General features: G+C 41.5%; 1 protein-coding gene across 2 annotated transcripts in view; it reads left to right on the plus strand.

The window, feature by feature from the left end:
* The window catches only part of IL1RAPL1 (interleukin 1 receptor accessory protein like 1), a 1,649,761-nt gene that overhangs the window by 860,682 nt on the left and 764,234 nt on the right, over positions 1-24,845 (plus strand). For both annotated transcript variants that reach the window (XM_019524638.1, XM_019524639.1), the window contains exon 3: positions 16,980-17,259. In XM_019524638.1, coding sequence (XP_019380183.1) covers positions 16,980-17,259 — 280 coding nt within the window. The remainder of the gene's footprint in view (positions 1-16,979; positions 17,260-24,845) is intronic.

A 24,845-nucleotide genomic window follows, 5' to 3' on the forward strand; every position in this document is an offset into this window, starting at 1 on the left:
TACTTTTCTGTCATTGATTCAGTGATGCAATCCTAGGATAAGTATTCAGATGTATTTGTGATGTCCCAGGATAAACTATTAGTACTTTTAAGGATTGATCCTGGACAGTGGATTTGGATGTCAGTTTGTAGGCTTGGTCTCTTTCCAAGTTTTTGGCCGCATCCACATGAGCGTGGTCATTTGGTTCTTTAGGGACTAGAAGCAGCACACCTTGTGCTGCCACTAGTTGTCCCTGGGAATGTCTGTGCCACATGCCCTCTGGTGTGTGGCAGGTTACCCCTAGTAGGGTAGGGGAGGCTGGGGCCAGCACTGAGCTGGCCCCAGCAGCCATACCTGGGCTCCTAGGGGCCTCCTGGGGCTGCAGTAGCACCGATCCTGCTGCTCAGAGCCTACCCAGCAGCTAGATTGTGGCTCCAGCCAGTCAGCTCTGGTTTTGACTGGTGCACACTGTCTCCATGTATGCCTCTCTGCTTTTTTGTTGTTTTTTTCATGGGGTTTTTTTGCATGGGGGACCTGGTGGCTGCCTACAAACTCATCAGGGGAGATCAACAGTAAATGGGTAGAGCCCTTTTCTCCCCAGCACCACCTGGGGTGACAAGGAACAATGGTAATAAGCTGATGGAGCATATGTTTTGCTTAGAGATCAGAAGGCAATATTTTACAGTTAGGGTGGCCAAAATCTGGAACCAACTTCCCAGGGAAGTGGTCCTCGCCCCTACCTTGGACAAATTCAAGAGGAGGTTGGATGATCACCTGTCTGGGGTCTTGTGAACCCAGCATTCATTCCTGCCCTGTGGCAGGGGGTCACACACACTGCACAAACAAGTCTGATCTACCTTTAAAATTTTACTGGGAAACATACAATTATCCCCATATATTAGGGGTTAGCAACACGCTGCACATGTAAGCTGTGATATTGTATTTGCTGGCATAAAACATAATATAGACCATTATTTGGTCTCTTCTGTTTTGCTTTGTTCAGTGGTTTTCAGTGTTCATTAATGGTAGTTGCACATAAAAGGAGGTCCACTTTATATGACAGATTTTGGGTTGGCAATAGTTTGTTTTATTTTGACATATCCTCTAATTGCTTCAGTAATGTCTCTGTATTGTGCATCTGTGGATAGGCTTCTCAAAAATAGCACAAATTGTTTTTGTGGCTGACGGATTCACACTGAAACATTCAAATGTTCATAGATGTCACCAATTGAAAGGAAAAATTGCCCCCTTTGTGTGTTACTTAAGGCACCAGAGCTGTTAATCCTTAATAAAACACGTGGAATTGCCTTGTGTTGGTTTCCTGGCAACCGTCAGCATTAAGGCTGCGACTGAGAGTACCTCTACTTAGTGTTAGGTAAAAAGGAACTGCAACCCTGTGTTGTTAGCCAGTGAGCCATATTATGTAAAGTTCTGGGGTGAAATCTAGCCCCATTGATATTAGTGGCAAAACTCCAGTTGACCTCAGTGACTCCAAGATTTTACTGCTAGTTCTTATTCACAATTTAATTGTTAATACTGAACAAACCATGCCCAAAGTAATTAAGGTTTATGAATGTAGTGAATGTGTTAAAGCATCCATTTACAAGGAGTATGTAGTATATTATCATCAGGGATCCTGGTTTTCTCTGATAGAAAAAAAAGCATAAATTCTCCAACGAAAAATTGCAAATTCTCTGACAAACCCCCCCAAATCCATTATTAAAATTAAAAGCCCCCAGCATCACTCCAAACCCTGCTGTTGCCTCTCACTACCCCTAAAGCCCCCCAGATCTGCTGGTGCCTCTTACTGCCCCCAAAGCCCCCCTAATACTATTGGTGCCCCTCACTGCCCCCACAACAGCCCCCCACCCTACTCATGTCTCTTGCCCCCAGGCCTGCTGGAGGGGGGGCCCAGCTGCCAGGGTTATGAGGCCAGGGACCCAAGTCTGCAGATCCCTCCCCCAACAGCAGGCAGCTGCAGCATAAGAAGCATGCAGCCCACTCCCCCACTACTGTTGCCTGCTCGGGCAGGGCCAGAGCTGTCTCCTGGCTCCCCTGCAGCCCTGCCAGTGTCCCCCCAGCCATGACCTCAACCCCCAGGCCTGCCAGAGGAGCCCCCAGTTGTCTGCAAGCTCCACTTACCTCAGGCTCCAGGACAAGAGTGAAGCTGAGCAGAGCTGAGCTGTGGCTGACGGCGAGCCTCAGGCCCTGCCCTTCCCCCTCCCCTTCCCCCTGCTCCTCCAGGCAGGGCTGGGGTTTCTTACCCTGTTTGCAAACAGTTCCTGCAGGCTGGAGCTCAACCAGCCTGCAGAGCTGTTTGCAAAAGCAAGGAATCTGCAGGTTTCTCTGCTAAAAAGAGAAATCCACATTTTCTCTGACAAAAGGAGAAATCCATGGTTTTCCCCATTTTTCCATGGGAGACAGAAAACCCAGATCCCTGATTATTACATATGTTCAGGTGAAAGAAGTTGGATATTTCTAAAGTTTTAAGAGAGAGCTCTATTTCTCATAATTGGAGGGGGGGGCGGGTATTTGCTCTGAATTTACCCAAGTGCACCTGAGAGTCTAGACTTATCTTCTCTAAGCAAAACAAAAAATGGGGAAAAGACATTCCAGCTGTGCCCATTGTTAAATTGAGTACTAGTGGCTGTGACATTAAGAACTCACTACCAAATCTAATATGTTAGCTATGGAACTGTTTGACATCCCTAGCACCTATTACGTTCTCCTAAGGAATCTCACTTGTCTTGCTGCTATGCTTATGAAGTGTTTCTGCCCCTGTTGCTTATCCAACATGAATGTAGTAAAAGCTGAAGACTGTTATTGTTTTACTTTCTTTCTCTTCAAGCATTTATGTAAAATGTTTGTATGAGTACATTAGGAGGGGAAAAGGCCAATAATTACCCAGATTCTTATTGAACTCATTTCTAAAAATGGTGGAAACTTGTTATTAATATGTTGACACTAATATTGACATCATATTTATTTCATTGACAACTGTGTATCTGCTTTCTAGTCCCCAATGTATAAAAGCATACACGCGGTTCATGAAATAAGGTAGTGGCATGCAGTCATGCTACTTGAGATCATTAAAAAACTTGAATTAGTTCTAGCAAAGTCACAAAAAACTTCTGAATAAAATATGTTAATAACACTTTTTAGGACATATTACAAGAGCTGTTTTCTATGCTATTAAATATTACACAGTGTCTAGACTCTCTTCACTGATGGATATTTTATAGCCGTAGGCAGAAGATGGTTTTCTGGCAAATAACATGAACTTTAGGATTTTTTAGAGTCCAGAAAGGCTAACTCTTAAATACACTGCATCTCACCAAGGTCCCATGAGATCCTTTTAAGGGAGTTGTTGAATGTTATGCAATCTTAACATGGTTAGGTGAATCATGTGTACTTGTTTACACATAACATAAACCCAGAGAATGCATGTAGGAATCCATAGCATCAAAATATTTCTGACCTCCTGTTGTCTTTCTGAGGTCTTTGTAACAGATTTGCTCTTTTGTTTTCCATGTAAAAAATGAGTGAAAGTTAAGAGCTAGCATTTTTGAGTGGTACCTTGAATGTAATGATGAGTTTTAAAAGGTTGAGAACCACAAACCTCGTATAGAGATGTTCCAATCTTGATATCAACATGTTGGGCTAGTAAAATTAGTGAGATTTTTCTGCAATTAATACAAATTTATACCAAGAGCTTACATACAGCATTCCTGCAAATATAATCACAGTAATTCCATGATTAACTCATATAGTTTCACTTTTTCAATGCTTTTTCAACGCGTTTTGACGTTTCGTCCATAGGATATAATGGGAAATCACAAAAATGCCTATAGCTTTGTCATTTCTTTCCTGATTTGAGTGAAAACAGCAGTGATAGTAGCCCCTGCTGAGGCCACAAAGCCTGTTGAGTTTCTGGGAAACTGCACCTCAAACTGTTCAAAGCAAAACTTGTGTCACTTTTAAGTGTGGAAGCACAGGAGGTGAAAACAGTAGGCACGGTAGCCCCTGCTGAGGCCACCAAGCCTGCCAATGCTTTTTATGCTGTTTTTCCATCCGTCCCCCAGAGCACTGGAATTGGAAGGGACCTCAGGGAAAGATCACAGTTGCTGACCAGCTACACAGTCAATATCAGAGCAGTCCTTCCTGCCTCTTCCCCTTCCCTCTTCTTACTTTCTGTTTAGCTGCAAGCAAGTCGGGCTTTGAAACTTTTAAAATGTTTCAAGTGCCCTTGTTTCATTTTGAAGCTGTTTCAAAGCCTTTCATTTCATTTTGATGTTGCTGTTTTGAGCTTGAAATGAAACGCCCATTGAAATTTTGCACAGCCCTAGTATGCACCCCTGCCCTCAAAAGGGCCCTCCAGGCATCAGGCGTGAGAACACCTAATGATAAAACACAGGTTAGACAGCAAATCAACAAAGGAAAATCTGGCAGTGATGGAGCAATAGCAGACCATGCACAGTGAGGTTACATCAAATGGGATACCAATACATAACAATAACTAATACAATGAATTCAGGTATAGAGTCAGGGTCACACTAGCAGACCCTACTAGCAGGCTAAATAGAGCAGCTTACAATCCTTTCATAATGCAACATTAAATATGCAAGTTTACAATGAAAATCCCAACAACATGAGAAACCAGAACACAACAGTGGCACAGCAACTGTGCCCCAAGAAGAAATGGTACCAGGGAAGGAACCTGCTACCTTAAATGAACAACACCACTCTCCCCCAGGTCACAACCTGGGGGGGGGGCATAACCATGGAAAGCACCTGTAACAAATGGGGACCTAGGTTTCTCTCTGCTCCCAAAGGGGAGTTTGTCTCCCTTCCTCCTCAAGGGCTTCCCTTTGATCACTCGAATCCACAGCATTGCCCTTTGGAAATCCCCTTCCCAGGTAACTCACAAATCTCAGCAACTTTTGATGGGTTAGCCTCGTCTCTGTCTGTGAGATGGATACAGGGTATCCTCCCTCACTAGGGTGGTAGACCCGTCCATTGCCACTTGCCACAGGAAAGCCCCAGCTGCCTCATGTAGTTACTGGGCCTGTCAGCCCTCTCTCAGCCCTGTGCACCAAGGGCTCCTGCCATGTGCAGGGTTGGGGACCTGCATTACCCCTTGCAGCCGCAGCGTCTCATCAGCTCCACTCAGCTCTCTCTACCCTGTGCACCACCCTATGCGCCGAAGGGGCATCTGCCTCATGCAGGGATGGGTACCTGGCTTCCTTGTGCAGCCACAGGAATCCATTCAGCTCCACAGCCCTGTATACTGACACCATGGCTCCCTCCACAGTGGGGCTGGGATGCAGCTGCTTGCTACCTCCTGCTGAGTGGAGGTGTCTTCTGGGTGCTTCTGGGTACTTTTGGGGCAACTGTTCTGCACCAGCTCTTCTGAAGCCCTCTTTGTAGTCCCTCATTAATCACCTGCATATGCAAACTGGAAGATCAAAAACAGACATTATCAAATGGGGCTACTTTAATGAAATGAATATATGCAAACATGGTGAAATGCAGACTGTGGAGTACCTGCTTATTTGCAGACTCCTCAGTGAGACCTGTACAAAGGAGGACATTGCTTCAGCCACAGAAAGGACCATCTCTTGGGCACAATTCTGGAAAAGTATCTAGTTTGTGACAAGGACATGAGAAGATTATTATTATTAATGCTAATACACCACTTAGATGCCTGACAGTAAGCCTTAAGGAAAAAAGAGAGGACATTGTTTTGGTAGGATAAAGTAAGGTGAGCTCTGTGTGTGGGCAACATGTTCTATTGGAGGATTCCTGCAGACTATTTAGAACTTAGGTACTCAGTCATGCTACTGTTCTTCCTTTGAGTACTAGAATTTCTTTAATTTATTCACTTTCTTATAGCAAGGAGTACCACAATTTTACAAATCACAATGTTAGTAAATGAATGCAGAATTAAGGATGATTACTATTTCAGACAAGAGTGATATTCAGAAAGTCAGGGTCCATTCAAATTCTTTTAGAGTTCAGGGCATAAAAACTTCCTATATAATGGATATATATTGATTCTACAGGAGTTAAATCATTCAAATGTCTGTGTTCTTCTTGTGTCCCATGCTCTACCTCATTTTGTAGTTCTAAGCTTTTTGCATCCACACACCACTTTATTTCATAACATTTGTTTCCCTACTGTTCCTTGTTTGCACCTAAATGCACTATTCCTTTAACATGAATATTTTGTATGAAGTTTGTGATTTAAAAACATTCGCCAGACAGAGGTGTGGGAAAATGTAACTGGAATGTTCTGTGTTGTCTTGGCAAGAAGTGGCCAGTGGTGTCCCTCAGGGGTCGGTACTTGGTCCAGTGCTTTTCAACATCTTTATCAATGATTTGGATGTGGCGGCAGAGGGAGAACTCACTGGCCAAGTTCGCAGATGACACCAGGTTACGGGAAAGCATGGTCAGGCTTGAAGATAGGCTGCAGATACAGGTGGACCTAGACAGGCTAGCAAGTTGGGTGGATTGGAATCAAATAAAATTCAACATCAAGAAATGTAAAGTGCTCAATCTGGGGACAAAAAAAACCCTACACGCCTATAGGCTTGGCAATGTGAAACTGACCAGCATCATGAATTAAATGGACCTGGGGGTAATAGTATGAATAGGAACCAGCAGTGCGTCACTGTAGCCAACAGAGCAAATAATAACCTGGCATGCATCAATTGATGCAACTCCAGCAAAACTAGGGAAGTGATTCTGCTGCTTTACTCAGCATTGGTGAGACTGCAGCTGGAGTACTGTATCCAGTACTGGGCACCACACTTCAACAAAGATGTGGAAAAGCTCGAGAGAGTCCAGAGAAGGGCCACCCATATAATCAGAGACTTGCAGGGCAAGCCATACAAGGAAAGGCTGAGGGACCTGGGACCCGTCAGCCTGAAAACGAGAAGGCTGAGAGGGGACTTGGTAGCATCTTGCCGCTACGCTAGGGGAGTACATCAAGGGCTCGGTGAGCAACTGTTCACCATGGCACCGGAGGGGAAAACGAGGAGTAACAGCCACAAACTCCTGGAAGACCATTTCAGGCTCAACATTAGGAAAAACTTCTTCACAGTCAGGGTGTCCAGGCTGTGGAATAAGCTCCTTCCAGAGGTGCTGTAATCACCTACCCTGGAAATCTTCAAGAGGAGACTGGCCGGTCACTTTGCTGGGGTCACCTGACCTCAGTTGTCTTTCCTGCCTGGTGCAGGGGGCTGGACCTAATGATCTTCTGAGGTCCCTTCCAGCCTCACAATCTATGAATGTCCCTTAATAGATGATATTATCAAAAAGGTTTTTATACATCCCTTCTCTCTATTCTCCTCTCCCACCCCTCTTCAGCCCTCACTCCTGGAACAAAACCAAGTCATGAAAAACTTCAGCCCAAAAAGTAATTTTTGAGACAGTTAGAAGTAAAATGAAAAATTGGAGCTCAGAATGAAAGTGTCATCTTGATTTGAACTGCAGATTACTAATGTGCAAAGCTGTAACAATGTTAATGTAAAAGGAAATTAAATCATGCATAAAATGTACTTGACTTTTGTCATTTGAAAACATTAGCATCAATGTTTTCATGTTTCCAATATTATATTGCAACTTTTTAAAAATTACAAAATAACAATAGCCTTAAAAAAGGGATCATATTCCTTTTCATTCTCAACATATTAATATATGTTATTTTTTGAGCCTTATATTTCTACATTTTGGTGGAATTTTCTGATAAAACTGTATAAAAACAAAAGGGAAAGAACAATCCTAAATATCAAATATAATCAGAACACCTAGTAGATTAAAACTGGACTGAAGGACAGTAGAAGCAATGTGTTGAGCAAAAGGAAACAACTTTAAAAAATTTAGAAGATGTCTTGGGCTATACTGCTAGTTTTACTTTCCCAAAATTAGCTATGTACTAAAAATACTAAATAGAGAAATGGCCTTTTTTATATGAAAAGTTGCAACCATGAATATGTACAATTGATTGCTCCTTACATCACAACTCAAAAAAAAATCTTGGGGATAACGTCTTTGTTCCTATATTTTTTTCTTTTATAGTCAAATAATGGTAGTAAATTTGTGGATACACTTTTAGAAGGTATGGTTTATTGCAGCTGACTGTCTTTGGAGTGCTGTTTTCACCTAATGCCACATCTAAATTGGTTAGATATAACAGGAGTTTAGATTTCCGCAGCCCTATTGGAAACTTGGAGACTTCTATTACCTTGCAGCCCCAGAAATTGAATTGAGGCTTTGTTACTAAGCCAGGTTGTGGCAATGGACCCAGGAGCCAGTAGCTCAATTTTCTACCTCTCTGCATCAAATTTTCTCTAGAAAATGATGCATGCAATCCTGAAGAATGGCAGGGAGGACCCTCTCAGAAGCGTTAAATATTTGGTTCACTGGGTCCTATCAGCAGGCACGGCCTGCAGGGAGCTTGTTTATCCAGCAGAACGATCTCATTATGAGGACAGTGATGTAGTGGGGTTTACTTCATACCCTGAAGCCAGTCAAGGAAACAACAGAGTGAATGATATTCATCCTGGTTCCTGTATTGTGCTATTATGAGTAGCAATAACTGGCAGCATATTAAAATAGAGATCAGGGACTACAGCCACTCAGTTGCATGCAGCTCTGAAATTTTCAAGGCTGTTGAATAATTCAAGTATTTTCCAATTTATACAATAAAAAAGGGTATGTGATTGACTCTGGTGTGGTAATGGAAATATAGATGGAGAAAGCTAACGCTTGACAAAATTTGCAGAAGGCATTTGTCATAATTGTTTTGTGCTAATGCAAGTATATGTGTTGATTGTGTGACTGAGTGACCACTGCTGCCATTTACAAGGAAAAGAAATGCTGGATTTGGTTATGTGAATATAGATTCTCCTTGCCCTCCAACTCCCTTACTATACTGAAAGACAAAGGAAGGAAAAAACAGATCAAAACAAGTGGGCCGAAATTGAGAAGAAAGCATATGCTGCATTAGGGCCACTTTTCCTCACATTGAATCAGTCCTTATGACATGACACAGCAGCTTCAAGCAACTGTTTTAGCCCAGCCCAATTTAGGAAGGCACTAAAGCTATTTATTAAAGTCCAGCTGAAGTTTGAGTATAGTAACAAATGTTTAAACCTACAGCTGTCATTTATGGGCCTAACTTTTCTTTTTGTTTTTGTGGCTTGTTTGTTTGGATTTACTTTTTCTTCTGTATGAGTTTGGCACAGTTGACATTTACCCCTTTGAAAATACATTTGTGTTTCAGTGATTTGTGAATGAGGCCTCAAGACCCAGATTTTTTTTACTTATGTATTCTGTTCAGCATGGCAGTGTCTAACTTCTAAGATCCTAAAGGCCAGTACTCCTGACTCATGATGCTGATGTAATTAGCCTTTGTGTTTTATACTGATGTAAAACAGGAACAAACATACTTTATAACCCAATTCTGGTGAAATTTCCTCAAATGTGGTATAATATTGCTCTGGGAAAAAGAAGGGTCCAATTATTACACTGGCATAAGCTATACCATATGTGTGTATATATACATATGTATGTATATATGTATGCGTATATGTATATATTTATTGACAGCTTTTCCTGGGTAGCCATCTGCACAAGGCAAACGGACTATTATCCATTCTGTGACCACTTAGCGCAGTGGTTTTTAATCTTTTTTCATTTGCAGATCCTAAAAAAATTTGAATGGATGTGTGGACCCCTTTGAATTATAACTATGGGTATTCACATTATTTTGATTGATCATAGCCTTCTTTCACAGACCCCTTAAACATAGTCTGTGGACCTCCAAGGTCGAAAACCAGTGACTTAGTATAATAGCCACCTGGTTCATGCACTACCCATAGAAAGTGGTATGTCTTCTTGTTCTGGGTCCCAGTGTAATTTATACTAGTATGTGAAACTGATGCAGATTATGCCAGTGTAAACAAGCATATGCATTTTTTTTTCTCATTTTCAAAAGCAATTTAGGCACTTGTGAGTTTCAGTCAGATTTAAACAGATAATCCCTTGGGTTTATGTCCACACTGCACAACTATAATAGCCCATGTGGAACATTTCTTTTTAGCTATGCTGCTTCTGGTGCCCAGTCTAGCTGCTCTAGTGTGTTCTGGGTGTAGCCATACTCTTAGTCGCTTCTGAAAATGGGACCTATGATAACCCATTAATAATGCATTGATGCACTTGATATTTTGGTGCCTAAATACTTTTAGAAATATGAGCATTAGTCCACAAATAGTAGTATGGATTTCTGTAGGAGTACTAATCAAGTAAAGTGATGCCTAATGTGAATAAGAATGGCAGAATCTGGCCTTTATATAGGTAGAAATATTTTACTTAAACACAAAAACCCTTGCAGAGGGGAAAATCAAAAATCTTTGTTAATCACTGCTATCTTATATAAAAGATCCCCAACATTTCTTTGCCCTGTTAAGAATACTTCACCAGGCCTTCTTGTTAGTCTTTGTCTCCTGTTAGATCTTTTCTTATCTCTTTTATATAAACTCAATTTATACACCCTTGTCTCTATTTGATAGGAGTACCTCAAGAGCAGATAGATGATTTCCTGCTAAAATATCACTGCCAGTAGCGGTAAAACAAAAATCTCTAACTGAATAACAGATGGCCAACTACATCCTGGGATGAGTGCACTGAACCATAATCACATCACTCAATCACATTTTCACCTCCCCTTATATGTAGACTTCCTGATTGTGCTCATGAACAGCATGAGGAATTCTACACAATAACTTAAGGATATTGGGATATTTAGGACTTCAAGCTTAGAATAACTTAGTATTTCTCTAGCCAGGAGAAGTTCCAGGATTGGCAAAGGCAGAAGCAGTAGCAGCCACCTGTGTTTCATGGACAAACCACCAGTATGGGCAGACTGTACCACTACAGTCTCCTAGGACTTTAAAAAATTCCCCAAAATATGTAAGAATCCCCCTGCATTTCCTCTCCTTGCTCAAAGGCATGCCTCCTCCTCATCCTTCCCTTCTCCCCCCTTTCTCATCTGCTTATTTATCCTCTATCCTGGGGGAGGGAAAAGCTTCAAAGCCACTCCTGCCTGTTCTACTTGGGCTGCATAGAGGCTGGGCTCAGCTGGGAACAGCAGCAATGGATAGGGCGTTCCCTCTCCCTGTGCTTGCCCTCAGGAGACTAGGCAGGGTAGGGGAACTCAGCCCTTGCCCACTGCTGCTGCTACCACTCTCTGTTCCCAGCTTAGTACAGTCCCAATGCACCCTGGCTAGAGAGGGCAGGAGTGGCTTTGAAGCTTCTCCCACCCCTGGGACAGTGAGGAAAGCAGCAGTGGCAGACAGTGACAGGGGCCTGGCAGGAGAAGGGGCTTGTCTTTGACCATGGAGGGAAAAGAGGGGAGTTTTATGTTCTTTGGAGACTCTTTTAAAGTGCCCAGGGGCTATCCAGGTGTTAGAAGCAGGCAGGGGCTCTGTCCCACTGCTCCAGTCCCCCAAGGCAATGGAAGGATTGGAGCAGCCAGCATATTCCCCAAAACCTGGTCCAGGGAAGATGCAAGGAGTAGGGAAGAGGGGAATGGTTGCAGACTTCACATTTGTATTTCTCTCTTTTCTGCAATTATTTCCATTGGTGAAAATTTTCCATCACTAGAATTGAACTTTTATACACTTTCCCTTTTTTTTCAGGCAAATCTCCCAGGGCAAGTACAGACATTCAAAAAATGCCTTACTTGAAGCACTATAAATTAAAGCATGAGCAAACCAAACAGATATTGGGGGGGAGGGGCTTGGAGCCTGCATACACTGACTGCTGGGGACACTCCTGTGCACCTCACAGGAGGCTGCTGAAGTGGGCCTTTTCCCTGGTGACTGTGGGGGAAAGACACCGGACCTCTTCCTCTGCATCCCTCCTGGACAGGCAGTGGCATGACACAGGGCTGGGCCTGCTGCAGGGACACAGAGCCCAAACCCCTTTTCTGGGTCTGGCCATGAAAAAAGGGGGTCTGGGCCCTGTGTCCCTGTAGCCCCCCAGCCAGGTTTCAGTGCACTGGGGGGCTGGAGCTGCCATGAGGACAAAGAGCCTAGACCTCTATCTCCTGCAGCAGTTCCCCGCCCTCCAGCCCAACAAAGATGTGCTGTAGGGTTGGGGCTGATGAAGGGAGAGAGACCTCTTTTCCTCACCCCCAGCCAGGCTGTGGCTCACAACTGGCTGGAGAGAGGAGATGGAGCTGGGATCAGAGGCTTTCACTGATTTGGGTCAGTGACATCCAAGAAGGCAGGGCCATCCTGGTGCTTGGGCAGAGCAGACAACCTCTTTGCTACACTCACCTGGGATGGCAACAGAATGTGACTCGCAATGAATGTGGAACAGACATTTTAAAAAGTATCCTAACAGAAAGTGCTTTAGTCGAGTGCTACATCCATCAAGAGTTAACTTAGAGCACCATTTTAAAGTCTTCTAAGAGCTGTGTCTCTTCTATTTTGTTCAATATCTGTTCAATTCTGGCTTTAGAGTGCTTTCTGTGCACTTAAAGCATAATAGGTGAAATTGTTGTACCTAGCCTCAGAAGCTGAAGAACAGATTCATCTTATGTTCTACTTTGAACTAAAGGAGACTCAGTGAGGGAAACAAGCCGTCACAAAGCTATGGGTCCCTCTTAGTAGAATGTTACTCTGCAGCTAGATTTTCAAATCTAGGTTCTTTCAGAAGAGACATCTTAACTGATCCCGAATGTTGATGAGGTGTGTATATATAAGGAGTTGGTCCCGTAAGTGCCAGAGCTCATAAAAGCCATAAAAAGCTTTATAGGTCAATACCAAAAACCAAAACTAGAAGCTAATAGCAAGTTACTGCACTCTTATGAGAATTCGTATAACATGTTCCTGGCATACTGTACCATTGCAGTAGCTGTTATCTCCAAGAATAAAGTAGGGATTATTAAAGGGAGCATTAAAAGTGAAAGTGTGTAGAAATGTTACAGTGTAATAAGTACTTAAATATTTGTGCTCTGAATTATATACCATCATAGAACAAACTGTAGTCGAACTGTCCTCATTTAAACTTTGCAGGTTTGAGGATTGTTTCTATAGAAATATCCTCCAGTTTTTATAGATACAGTAATATTTTTCCAGATCTTCAATGGACACAGAGTATCTATATAGCCAGTTTATTTTAAACTCCCTTTAAAATTTAAGAGAAGTACTAGTAAAGCATTAATACATGTGATATTATGGAAATGTTAACTCTTTTTGCATAGGAGTATCAATACCTTCTAGCATGTTTAGCTAAGCTTACTAAGCTAGATGACTTTATAAAGAAATGGTCCTTGGTATTTTTTCTATTGGTAATGCTAAGCAGAAATAAGTCAAAGGTAACTGCTGTGCATAGCCAATTCTCAATTCAGCACAAGGGAAAATTAGAAGTGGTGTTGGTATTCTGCAGTATTTCTATGAATTCATCATGCTCAAGAAAACAGGCACCACTAAAACTGAATATCCTGAGAGAAAAATCCTGATTAATAAGTGGCATTATAAACCAAAAACATACCAACTACATTAAGTAGTAAGGGTCATGGCTGTAATATTATACTAAAATAAACAAATGTTATTTGGTAACTTAACACTGCTTGGAGTTTCCATCTGCGGGTGGTCATACGGACTAAGTGGTCAAGGTTATCTACCCCACCCTTTTTTTTATTGTAGTCATAGGTGATGTCCGGCTTTCTTTGCTCTCCACCCACTGACATGTCATGGTGCATGCTTGACAGCAACAGCACAACTTTAGAATTCTTTGGAACATAGGAAACTAGGGTGAGTTCCCCATGGGAAGCAAAAATGGATGAAAAAGTTCCCCTTCTTTGATTTGCTTGCATTTCGTCTGGGATATTGGCCTTGTTTTTCCAAATCCTACCCACATAGGTCAAGTCCTGCTGTAGCAGTCTTTTTTCTAGTTCAGTACTTGTGAAGAAATGTTCCTTCCTGTCTTGTACTAGGGATGAACCGGTTTTTCAATGACTTAGGTACCAAGATTACCTTTGCATGAAGCCTCTGGTTGCTTGCCCAGGTAGATTTCTCTAGAGAAGAGGAACGATATTGCTGCATCACAGCACCACCAAATTTTCAAGCCATATTGGCAGACTTGCTGGGCATATACTGTCTGATGGGACAGCACCCTCTGAAAGCAGTGAGCTGCTCATCTACTGTCAGGTGTATTCCTAGAATATACCATTTCCTGAGCTGCTCCACAAATTGTGTCCAAATATCTCTGAAGGCAGCAAGCTTGTCCACAGCTCACCTTTCCTCGCATCTCAGTTTGTTGTCAAATCTCAGGTAGCTGGTGATTTGACAGAATCGTTTTAAACTCATGGTGGCACGGAAGCAAGGACACCTGGTGTGTTGCTCCCACAACTCCTCCGGTGCCTCATGACCACCATGGTATAGACCACTCAGCAGTAGGAAGCCAATATAGGCTTTCAGCTCTGTTTTGTCCAGCTTTTCGACTCCTTTCTATTTTCAGGAGGGCTATCATTCCACTCCCCGAATCTTCTTTCTGCCTCTCTGTTTGTTTCTCTTATGATAATAATCAGGATATCTTATGAGAGAAACAGGTGGAATGTTTCCACCACTGTGTCTTTATTAATTTCTCTTGTTGGCCCAGCACATTCACGGACTGTGTCCTTGACTGTTGTCCATTGATGTACTAGCTATGGATTTTTTTCTCCACGCCCTGCCATTCTTTTCTCTAAAGCTGTCATCATCTGCAATGTTTTCTGGGGGTGGTGGCAGTGGTTCTGCTCCATGTCCTGTTGTAGCTCTCCTTGATCTTCCATGGTGGCCCTGGGCTGGTCCTCTTCCCTTTCCCACTGGAAGTGTTGGAATCACTTCTGCTTGTGGCAACCACTCCTCCTCATGTGAGCTGGATGAAGCTTCCATAGATGCATGCTCTTCTTGCTCTGAACTATCTCCCATGTCTGGAATGAAGTCAGTAGTCTCACTGCCTTGATAAGTTTTCATCAGTGGATGTGTCGCTGTCATCCCTAGTTACCTGTGCAAGACAGGCTTCAGCACTGAATATGCACTACCTTCTCATTCTGGACTGCAGAAAAAAAAAAGGAAAACTTGATTACTGCTGAATGCATATAAATAACAATCAAAGACAAGCCTGTCCATCTATGCGGTCACAGAAGCAATTCTGCCCTGCCCTATGGCAGCTCAGGTAGCACCATCTCCTGGACACAGAAGCCAGAGACCAGAATCCATCCTTTGCAGGCAAGCCAAATGTGGGTGGATGCTGTTTAGAAACCACACATGCAGGTGCTTACTGAGAGCAGGTAAAAGGGGTATGGGAGGTGTCAAGCCCTTACCATTGAAGGAGACTTTATAGTGTATGCTGTACTGCAGTATGGTATTGTTCTATTTATTCTCTGCTGTCCCTTTGCTCCTTGTCCTCACTTCCAACAAAGGGAGGGCAGACTAGCTTGTTTGTTATGAAAAGGGCCTGTGGGGCAGGGTTTTGCCATGAGAAAAGAGAGCAGAGGTAGATTTGGGTGTGACAAAGGGTTTTTTTGGTTGGTTTTTTTGGGAAAGGGCAGGGTGTTTTGATGACCTTGAAGCCTGCAAACAAAGTAATTAGTAAAAGGGATTACCACTCCTTCTGCAAAAGCAGAGTGGAGGATGGCCACCCATTGGTTACCGTGGATATCTGAAGTGGACGTGGATGAGGTGTGAATGAATGCTGACCTTTCAGAGGCATCCACCCAAAGTGGCCAACCAGGTCTAGGCCTGTCATTTATACACAAATTGCACTGGGGTAACAATTTACCCCCATGTGTTAACATGGACTTTGGGTACGTTGTTACCCCCTATGGAAAAGCACATTCACGCCTGAGATAACATGGCAGTTTTTCATCCACAGAGAGCAAACCATTCATGTAAGCTGGCTGTTCTTTGGGGGTATTATGCGCTGTGGTGCCAGTGACAATGTCCTAAAAAGAATTTTTTTTAGAATTAATTAACTTTAAGATACTACACAAAATATGCTTCTAGGGTAGGAAATGATCCCAAGGGAATGTATGAAGGTTAAATGTCCCCAGCATTTTGTACAGTGTAACCTTATGAATCTGGCATGCTGGGGACAGAGCACCTGCTGGATATCTGAAAATGCTGGATTTTTTAAATCTGAGCGGCAGGAGGTAGGGCGGTTGTGGGCACTCCCAGAGTAGCCGCAGGCAGCACAGGGTGGTTAGCAGCAGCAGGCAGCTGCCGCATGCAAGCTTTCCCCTCTGCGTCCGGGGGCCACAGGGGGGAGCAGCAGCTGGTTCCGGAGAAGCCACTCCAGTGCCGGATTTCTGAGATCTGGATTCATGTAGTTTTAATGTAGTACTTAGCTGAGAAATTACCAAAAACATTTTATGTAGTAGTGCCTAACGCTGCTCTGCTGCCAATTGCTCTTACTATTAAGAATTGTTTCCCTGTGTTTTAACCTAAACTTTTCCTTTTTTAGCTTCAGGCCACTGCTCTTTGTCCTAACATCTTCTGAGACTGAATAATTCTGTCCTTTCCTTTATATTGTTACCTTGAAATAATTTGATTAATGAAATTCAATGATTATGACACCTTCTGTGCCAGATGGCCTCCATGTTACACTAATTTGATTCCAATATTTTATGACATCGCGCTTCAGAGTTGCACAGTAGAGAAAAAGAATAATTGCACACTTATCTCTGGAATTACCAAGATTTACCACAATTTCTCCTGATAGCTCTCCTCTTAATAACAAACAAGAAATATAGTAAATCTTGCATTGTGCCTAAAGAATGACTTTATATGGTTTCTAGCTATCCAGAAGCATATGAAATATGATATTTGTACATATTAAGGCTAGCTGTGTTCTTTCTAAAGTGCAGATTTTAAATTAGGTTGATGGTGGGAGTAGTTGTGGATAGCCTTTTTAACATGTTTTTCCCCTTCTCTCTCTCCTTTTAGCTGATGGATGCACTGACTGGTCTGTGGATTACAAGAAGTATCAAGTTTTAGTGGGAGAACCTGTTCGCATAAAATGCGCATTATTTTATGGATATATAAGAGCAAATTACTCCCTAGCACAGAGTGCTGGACTTAGTTTGATGTGGTACAAAAGCTCTGGACCTGGAGATTTTGAGGAACCTATAGCTTTTGATGGAACTAGAATGAGCAAAGAAGAGGATTCAATTTGGTTTCGGCCAACGTTGGTGCAAGACAGTGGTCTTTATGCATGTGTCATAAGGTACTTTTTAATTTACTGTACTTTCATAAAGTGAATGTCAGTTACTGCTGCTAATGCTGTTACAGTGTACAACTTTTCAATTCATTTAAACTTTTTTCACTGTTTTGCAGTGCTTTTGTGAGAGAATTTAATTTTTTTTTAAATGTATTTTTTTTTAGTTTCATGGATTATTTTTCAAAATTCAGTTTACAATGGCCATTTTTAATTGGACATGTAAGTCACATTATCTTGTTTCCTGACTTAGGTAAGTGTAACAACATAATTATAGTATAAACATTAATTAAAAAAATTGAAACTTATTCTCCGCAGGTCCCCCACTCCCGCACTATTTACTTTCAATTCACTATTTTCTCCAGTTTTCTCTCAGTAAATAAGTCTTTAGAATTTGTCTTCAGTGGGAGAAAAAGTATACAGGAGTAATAGGGGGTGAAATATAGTCAGAGGAAACTCATGAACATTTTTGCAGTACACATATTATTCTTCATTTTTGCAGTATACATATTATTCTTTTTTCTAGTCATTACTGATCCAAACCTGGCTTGGAAGTTCAGGATGCTGGATACCTTCCAAAGGTTCTCAGTGTGTTTGAAAAGAGTCCAACCCTGTTATGACGAGCTCAAGCAGTTTCCTTCCTTTTGAGACAAATGTTCTACTTCTTTCTAAATTTCTTAAATGTTTTATAGTGAGGTACTGCTCCCAGCCTACAGAGAAAATAGAGACCATCTGGGCATCCACTTAGCTTTTGAAAATTACTAGACAATATCAAATTAAATTTACAGAAAAGGTGAAATGATGTAGTTAAAAAAATGCTGGCAAAACCTCACAGAGAGGATGCATAGTTTATTGCTCAATGGGTTGTAAAATTTGGTTATTGTTCTTTATAGACAGACAGATAAAAAACAGATAGCTCTACATCTACAAATTTGTAAAAAGATGATTTAGCTACCTATATGCTAAGGGAACAATAACAAATTTACAGGCAATTGAGAGGCTCGGAAATGAGTACACTATTAAGGTATTCTAGTGTTATAAAAAGAACGAGCATGGCTATTGTACATTACCAAACTCATGGAGCGTGTAGGGTTCATTTTTCTTTGCTATGTATTTTAATATTCTTTATGTAGCCCCTTCACACCACCTTCTTTTTCCTTGCCTTTACTGCTACCCTGTCTTTTAGTTTATCCTCTACAATGTTCAGCATTTCTTTTCTATTATTTCTCTTTTAAAAGAAAAGCAGGCATAAAAAAAAAGCAGCTGCTTAATGTAAATATGTATTTAGGGTCACTAATCTGAAACTGTATTCATATGACCCTAAATACATATTTATTTACATCTGTAGAGTGCTGAACACACATAAAAAAGGCAGTACCCTTATTAGCATAGTCTTAGCTGACAACAGCTCTGTGGTACAGGTTCCCTGAGAGCTACCCTACGTGCTCTCCATCCCCAGATATACTCTCAGGCACAGGGTTATACCTGCTGTGACAAAAACTCTGCGGGGGGTGAGGTGACATGTTTCTGCTGATTGCTGCTGGCAGCAAGGCAACACTGCCCTGTTCCTATGCCCAGGCAGTACAGGGCTGCCCCTGCCATGGCAAAGACTTCAGGGAGGAGAGGTGTACTCTGGTGTCCCCACATAGTTGGCACCTAGGGCTGGTGACCATTCACCCCCAGCCCCCCAGTTACACTCCTGAGCTTACGTAGCATTGTGTAGTAATTACAGCTAAATTACAGCGGGGGGCTGGACTCGATGATCCTCTGGGGTCCCTTCCAGCCCAAATGTCTATGAAATCTATTAAATAAGTTCACATCTTTATACATAAAGTATCTGAACAGCTACTATTATTTTCCATGGATACAAATTTAAGGCAAACGGATGCTTTTTAATTAAGTTTTTATTCCATAAATGATGAAGGAAGGTCTCTAACTCAGGGGTTCTCAACCTTTTTCTTCCTGAAGTCCCCCTAGCATGCAATAACATTTTCCACAACATTTCTTCCTGTGCCACAACTAGTGCCCAGCTCTCCAGCCCTGCCTGCATGGCCCCCAGTGTAGTGGGCAGGACTTGGTGGCAGGGAGTCCCAGGGCCCAACTCACATAAGCAGCAGCAGTGTGGAGCTTCACCTGCCCACCCGCAGTGCTGCCCACAAGATGGAGGCTGTGGGCTGCACAGGGTGGGTCTGACCTTGCCTCTTCCTTGGGACTCACCTCAGCCCTGATGGGCTGGGGTGGTTCCTCCCTGTCCTGGGCCAGGCTGGGTGGACCTCCTGAAACATGCTCATGGACCCCTGGTTGAGAGCCACTGCGCTAAATCACTTTGGACCAAATGCTGCTATTGGACAAACACACAAGCTCATTGTAGACATTATGAGGATTGGAGTAGAATCTGGAGAGAAAAGGGAAGGTGTCTTCTGTAATATCTAGAAAGAAAGATATTGGAATCCCCAGTAACAGTTTTTCTAAAGTGTCTCAGGTTTGGGTTTTTTTTCAACAGAGAGTGAGAGTCTTATAAAACTTTAGACTGGTACAAACAATTGTTTTGGGATTAAAGACTAAAGAGCTCAGTTAAGTGCAGAGAACAACATGGTTATGCACTGATGGTCAGAGTTTGTTTACTCTTCTGCCACCTGCACAGAGTAAGAAGGGATACTAGAAAATATAAGGTAAAGGGTTCAAAAATGGAGAGGTCACAAGTCCTCTCCCTCTCTTTTTTAAAGAGAGTTAATAACTCTGAAGTATTTTGGCTCTGTGGCTTCAAATTCTACACACGCTTTCTCTTTCATGAGAACTAGTGCATAAGTCACGTGACAGATTACCTTTGGTCTTCATCAGAGAGGGAAAGAGAGTGAGTGGAAGTGCTCAAATCTGAGGGGGAGGAAAAAGTGTCAGCGTGGTCCTGTTCCTAATCAAAAGCCATAGTGAGCACTAAGTATCTCTTTTCACCCATTTATTCTTGCTTTGCTTTTGGAGTCATCTGCTCACCATATGTGGTGGGACGAGAGGGCTCAGAGGTCCATTAGCAAATGCAGTCCTATCATACAGTTGAAGAGAATTTAAATTGCAGAGGAGAAAGTTATTGGATAAACAATTTTTATGGTCTCTGGAAGAAAGGTTGTCTCTCGTAAAAGCTATACAAGCAGAGAACAGATATTGATGGCCAGCAAGTCCCTCAGCATTCACAATGCACATATGGGCCGCAGAAAAGGGAGGACAGGGAATCAGGCAGGGAGTGAATATGTGCTTCTGCAAATCTGGACAATTATTTTTTATGTTCTTAGCTACTGGAGGGGAAGGAGTAGAGTGGCACAGCACACTTATACTTTGCTTCCTTTGCTTCTTGCAGTTACTTCCCTATTCTCCATTGCTAGACACTGATTTTGACACAGCTGGTCAGAAAAAGAAATGTGTTACTCTCACAGCCTTTGCTGCTGCATAGGGAGTGGGGCAGCCAAGGGATGAAGTTGCTGGTAGAAAAAGTACAATAATAAATGAAGTCTAAATTCTTAAAGCTTAAATGGATTTAGATTGGGGAGAGGGCAAGGGTAGTACACTTGGATTCCCTTTCAGCTGTGCAGCACGTGGCATTCCTGCCAGAGCTCTGCAGGCTCAGCTGACAAGCTGATCAGTATGCCAGTGCTCAGCATGCAGTTTGCTCTCTGAGCTCGCCAGCTGACTAGCCCAGGCCCTTCTGGACCTCTGTAAACACAGGTTTCTCTGTGAGCTCAAGCAGCTCACTAGGCATGGGCAAGGCAGCCAAAAGAGAAGTGACCATGCACACCTCCCCTCCCATCCTGGATTTGCCCGTGTCTTAGAGTAATCATTTGCACACACTTCCAGAAGGACAGGCTAGCATCTACAGTGGCTTAACTGAAGCCAGAGTCTCAAAGAAGAAGAAAGGTGATCTCCTTCCATACCATTGAGGGAAGATTTTCCCCCTGGTCTGAGTATTAAATGGGTGGTAGCACCTTCATGTCAGAGGCTGTTTCTCTTCTTGCAATACCTGTCCTCTTCACCTTCTCATTTCGGCATTCCTCATCCGGTTCCCTTGATTGCCATAAAAAACATGATGTAGGTATTTTCCAGGAGGACATATTTATTAGATGATGTAAGATGGTGAGTATTGGGAGTGCCACGTGGAAATGGAGGAAAGAATTAGCTGTCGGTCTAATGGCTTCCCCAGTAGTAATTCTGAGGTCTTCTAGATCTACACACATGAATGGTGTATAGCACCTCTTTTATTTCAGCAGCATTATATATTGAAAGAAGGCAAATGGGTTCAGTTGAATTTATATAAAAAGTATGTTCATGTCCTGTGAGTGGTATTCCCTGTTGCCACCTTGAGGGAGTTGAAAGGTATAGAAAAATAAAGGATTTCAGCAGTGTGTGTGTATATGATTGTGTTTATGTATAAATCCACATACAACCACCATGATCTTACCTTTTAGTTGCTAAATTGTATTGTTATATATAGATAATATCTAGAGATATATTATATATATCATATCTATCGATCTAGATAGATAGATTAAACGATCCTCAGATTTTTAAACATTCTTATCTTTTTAATTCCAGCATTATGTTTATGACTCCACATGCTGAATCCTTTTGTTTTGTTATGCAGTGACTCATCGAGGTGCTGTTGCTAAGAAAACTAAACTCTTGTGTAGGCAGGAAGTAACTTTATACATTAAGTCAAGCTTCAAGCCAAACCTCTTGCAATTTACATTATTTATGCTATAGCGATTGGTACTTGGTAATTACTCTTTCAAATTTTGCCTCTATCTACTTTGCAACAGCTGCTAAACATTTACACCTTGAAGTTTTGCTTTGTTAAATGAATCTTTTCCTTTTTTTCTGAAAATCATCAGACAGATTTCTCAGTTATGCCATAATACAGCATTTACTCAAGTTGCTGGCTGTAAGAAGGAAAACTTGATTGTTTTTATTTTTTTATGTGGATACTTGGTTTGTTTCCCTGAACCAGTCAGCAGAAAGAGTTTTGAAGTTGCTATACGTCTGGTCTTTGCCCAGAAACCAAAATCATTAACTTCTCTATGACATCTATGGGAATTTTCCCTTTGACTTGGGTATTTGTATTCTGGAGCTCAATCTCTTCATTTACCAAGACCCCAGTTTTGAGCAGTGGTGGTGGTTGTGTTAATCAACACAGATATGTCTAATTTATTTGTTGTTGCTGTACATAAGGATGGCATTTTCTGGGCACTTGTGAACATTAACAGAAATAATTGTTTTTGCTTATTTAAATAAACATGTACAGAAGAATATATGTCAAACATTACAAATCTTGTTCAGGTATGCAAGAGAGCTTGGTTATGACAAGATTATAAGTAAATTAGATCCATGAAGTATTGGGTAGCAAGAGATTTTAAAAGGTGGCATAATGCATCATAACCAGTTAAAAAGTTTACAAATGTCTGTTAGCAAAAATATTTGTGACATACCTTTTCCTCAGTTAAAATATGTAACAAATATTTTAAAGAAAATGATGAGAAATGTGCATCATTATTAAAGACTTGTAATTTGTTCAATAACCTTAGTTGCTTTAAAGGCTCAAATTCATTTTGAGTTTCAGGTTCATTTGGGAAGAACAGATGACAGCTGCTGAGGTGCAAGCATTTCTGGCTAAGATGGGCAAGCATTTAAACAAATGAATGCACTTAAGCATCCATTTAAATCTTTGAGTATTTCTGAAATCAAATGTAAATCTGGCATCTTCAGAACAGGAGAAGCATTGAAATAGTCAGATACGCACATGGGTATTTTCCACTTGTGCTTCTGAATCAAAACAGGACACAGCAGAAGAACCCATTCTCATGACTTTCTCAGCCAACTGTTCCCAGGTCACTATGATGTGAATAGTTGTAACGTGCATCCAGAGTCTTACATAGTTGTTTCTACCTGGATTTGGAATCCCTTATCAATTACTCAAAGGAATTAAAGGTTTTGGGCATTATATACTTTATAGCACAGAGGAACTTAAAAGGTCTGATCTGTATGTGCATGGTGAAACAAAGACAGGTGAATAGATTTGGTTATGCTGTGAAAATCTCATTTAAATGGGCATATATCACTTGTTAGAACAGCAGGTTCAACATTTTAGGCAGGTATTTTTTTTACGTAACACTTTTAAAGAGACTGCTTCTATCTTCACTAGCTATAACTTTAAATATTGCTGCAGCATAAAATGGCAATTTAAACTCTTATCTTTATAAAGAACAAATGTATGGTTTTTTTTACAACATAGAGGCATAAAATAAATTTTATAACTTCTCTCATTTAATTAAAGTTACAGCTACAACTTGTGGTGTGTTCTAAGATATTTTAAATAAGGCAATATGATTTTGCCTATGACATTTTATTTTTAAATCCTTTCCAAATTGTAATAAAAGAAAAGCATCAGAAAGTGGGAACATAATTTAGCTTCTATTGTGTTCTTGTCCAATCTGTAACGTGCCCTGAACTTATGAAATAATAATCATATTTTTTGTCACAGCAAAGGCCTTTTTGTTAAATGAAATTCTATCAGGTTTAGTTTGAATTAATATAAAAACTGAAATCAAAGAGAAACAATATCTTGCCTCTGGTTTGCTATTAACTTTTGGAAGGGTACACCAAGTACAACTTGGCAGCTGTTGATCCTCTGGATCATGATGTATGTGTAAGAAGTTGAATCAGGTGCCTGATGAATACACTTACAATTCCCTTTATACCTTGATGTAATGAGTGAATGATGTTCAATAGTTTAGGGGGACAACCCCGTTTCTTTAGAACAGTAAAAAGGCCCCGTCTGTCTGCCCTGGGTATGACCGTAAACTGCATGTGACTGGAGGCCCTGTTGGCACCATGGTGGGGCTACTTATGACAGGCTAGCTCCTATAAAATACCACAATGATGCAACCTCCAGAGTAAGGTGAGTATAGGGGATGTCATGACCCCAACCCCACTGCTTTGTGCTTTGTGGGTATTCTTTTGTTGGGATAAGGCTTAGGGACATTGTTCTGACAGCAGCATCACCCCTGCCCCCCCAGCTGAGGCATTAGGCAGTCAGCAGCAACTGTAATTTGTTTCTCTCTGGCAGAAGCTACAGCCATTCAGGGTGCTGAATGTCTTCACTCAGTCTGGTGCTTGGACTCTGTCTCACTGGTCTAAAGAGAGGATGGTAGGTCTAAGGCAGCCTCTACTCCATACTCTTGCCTAGGCATATGTGTTGAAGGCCTTTGTTGGCTAATCAAACTCATTAAATATAGCTAGCTTAAATAATTGCAGTTATAGTAATTACACATATATTTTGAAGAGTTTAGTTATACTTGTATCTTCCCACATGTAGGCCTCAAGGCATACATATGAAAGTATAAATGTTGATAGCAATGTAGGTTACATTTATGTAGAAATTCCTTATTATTTTAGATGTTAAACAGACTCTGAATATCTCAATATTGGTCCTTTCACCCCCTTCTTCCTAAATAATATTTGTAGTGAGTAACAGGGTTTAATACAAATCGTTAATATCTTATTTTACTCTTTACAGTTTGATTCCTCCCACCAATGTTGTACATATATAGATA

This window comes from Gavialis gangeticus, unplaced genomic scaffold (assembly GCF_001723915.1).
Source record: "Gavialis gangeticus isolate Ggan-Ray unplaced genomic scaffold, GavGan_comp1, whole genome shotgun sequence".
Classification (NCBI taxonomy): Eukaryota; Metazoa; Chordata; order Crocodylia; family Gavialidae; genus Gavialis; species Gavialis gangeticus.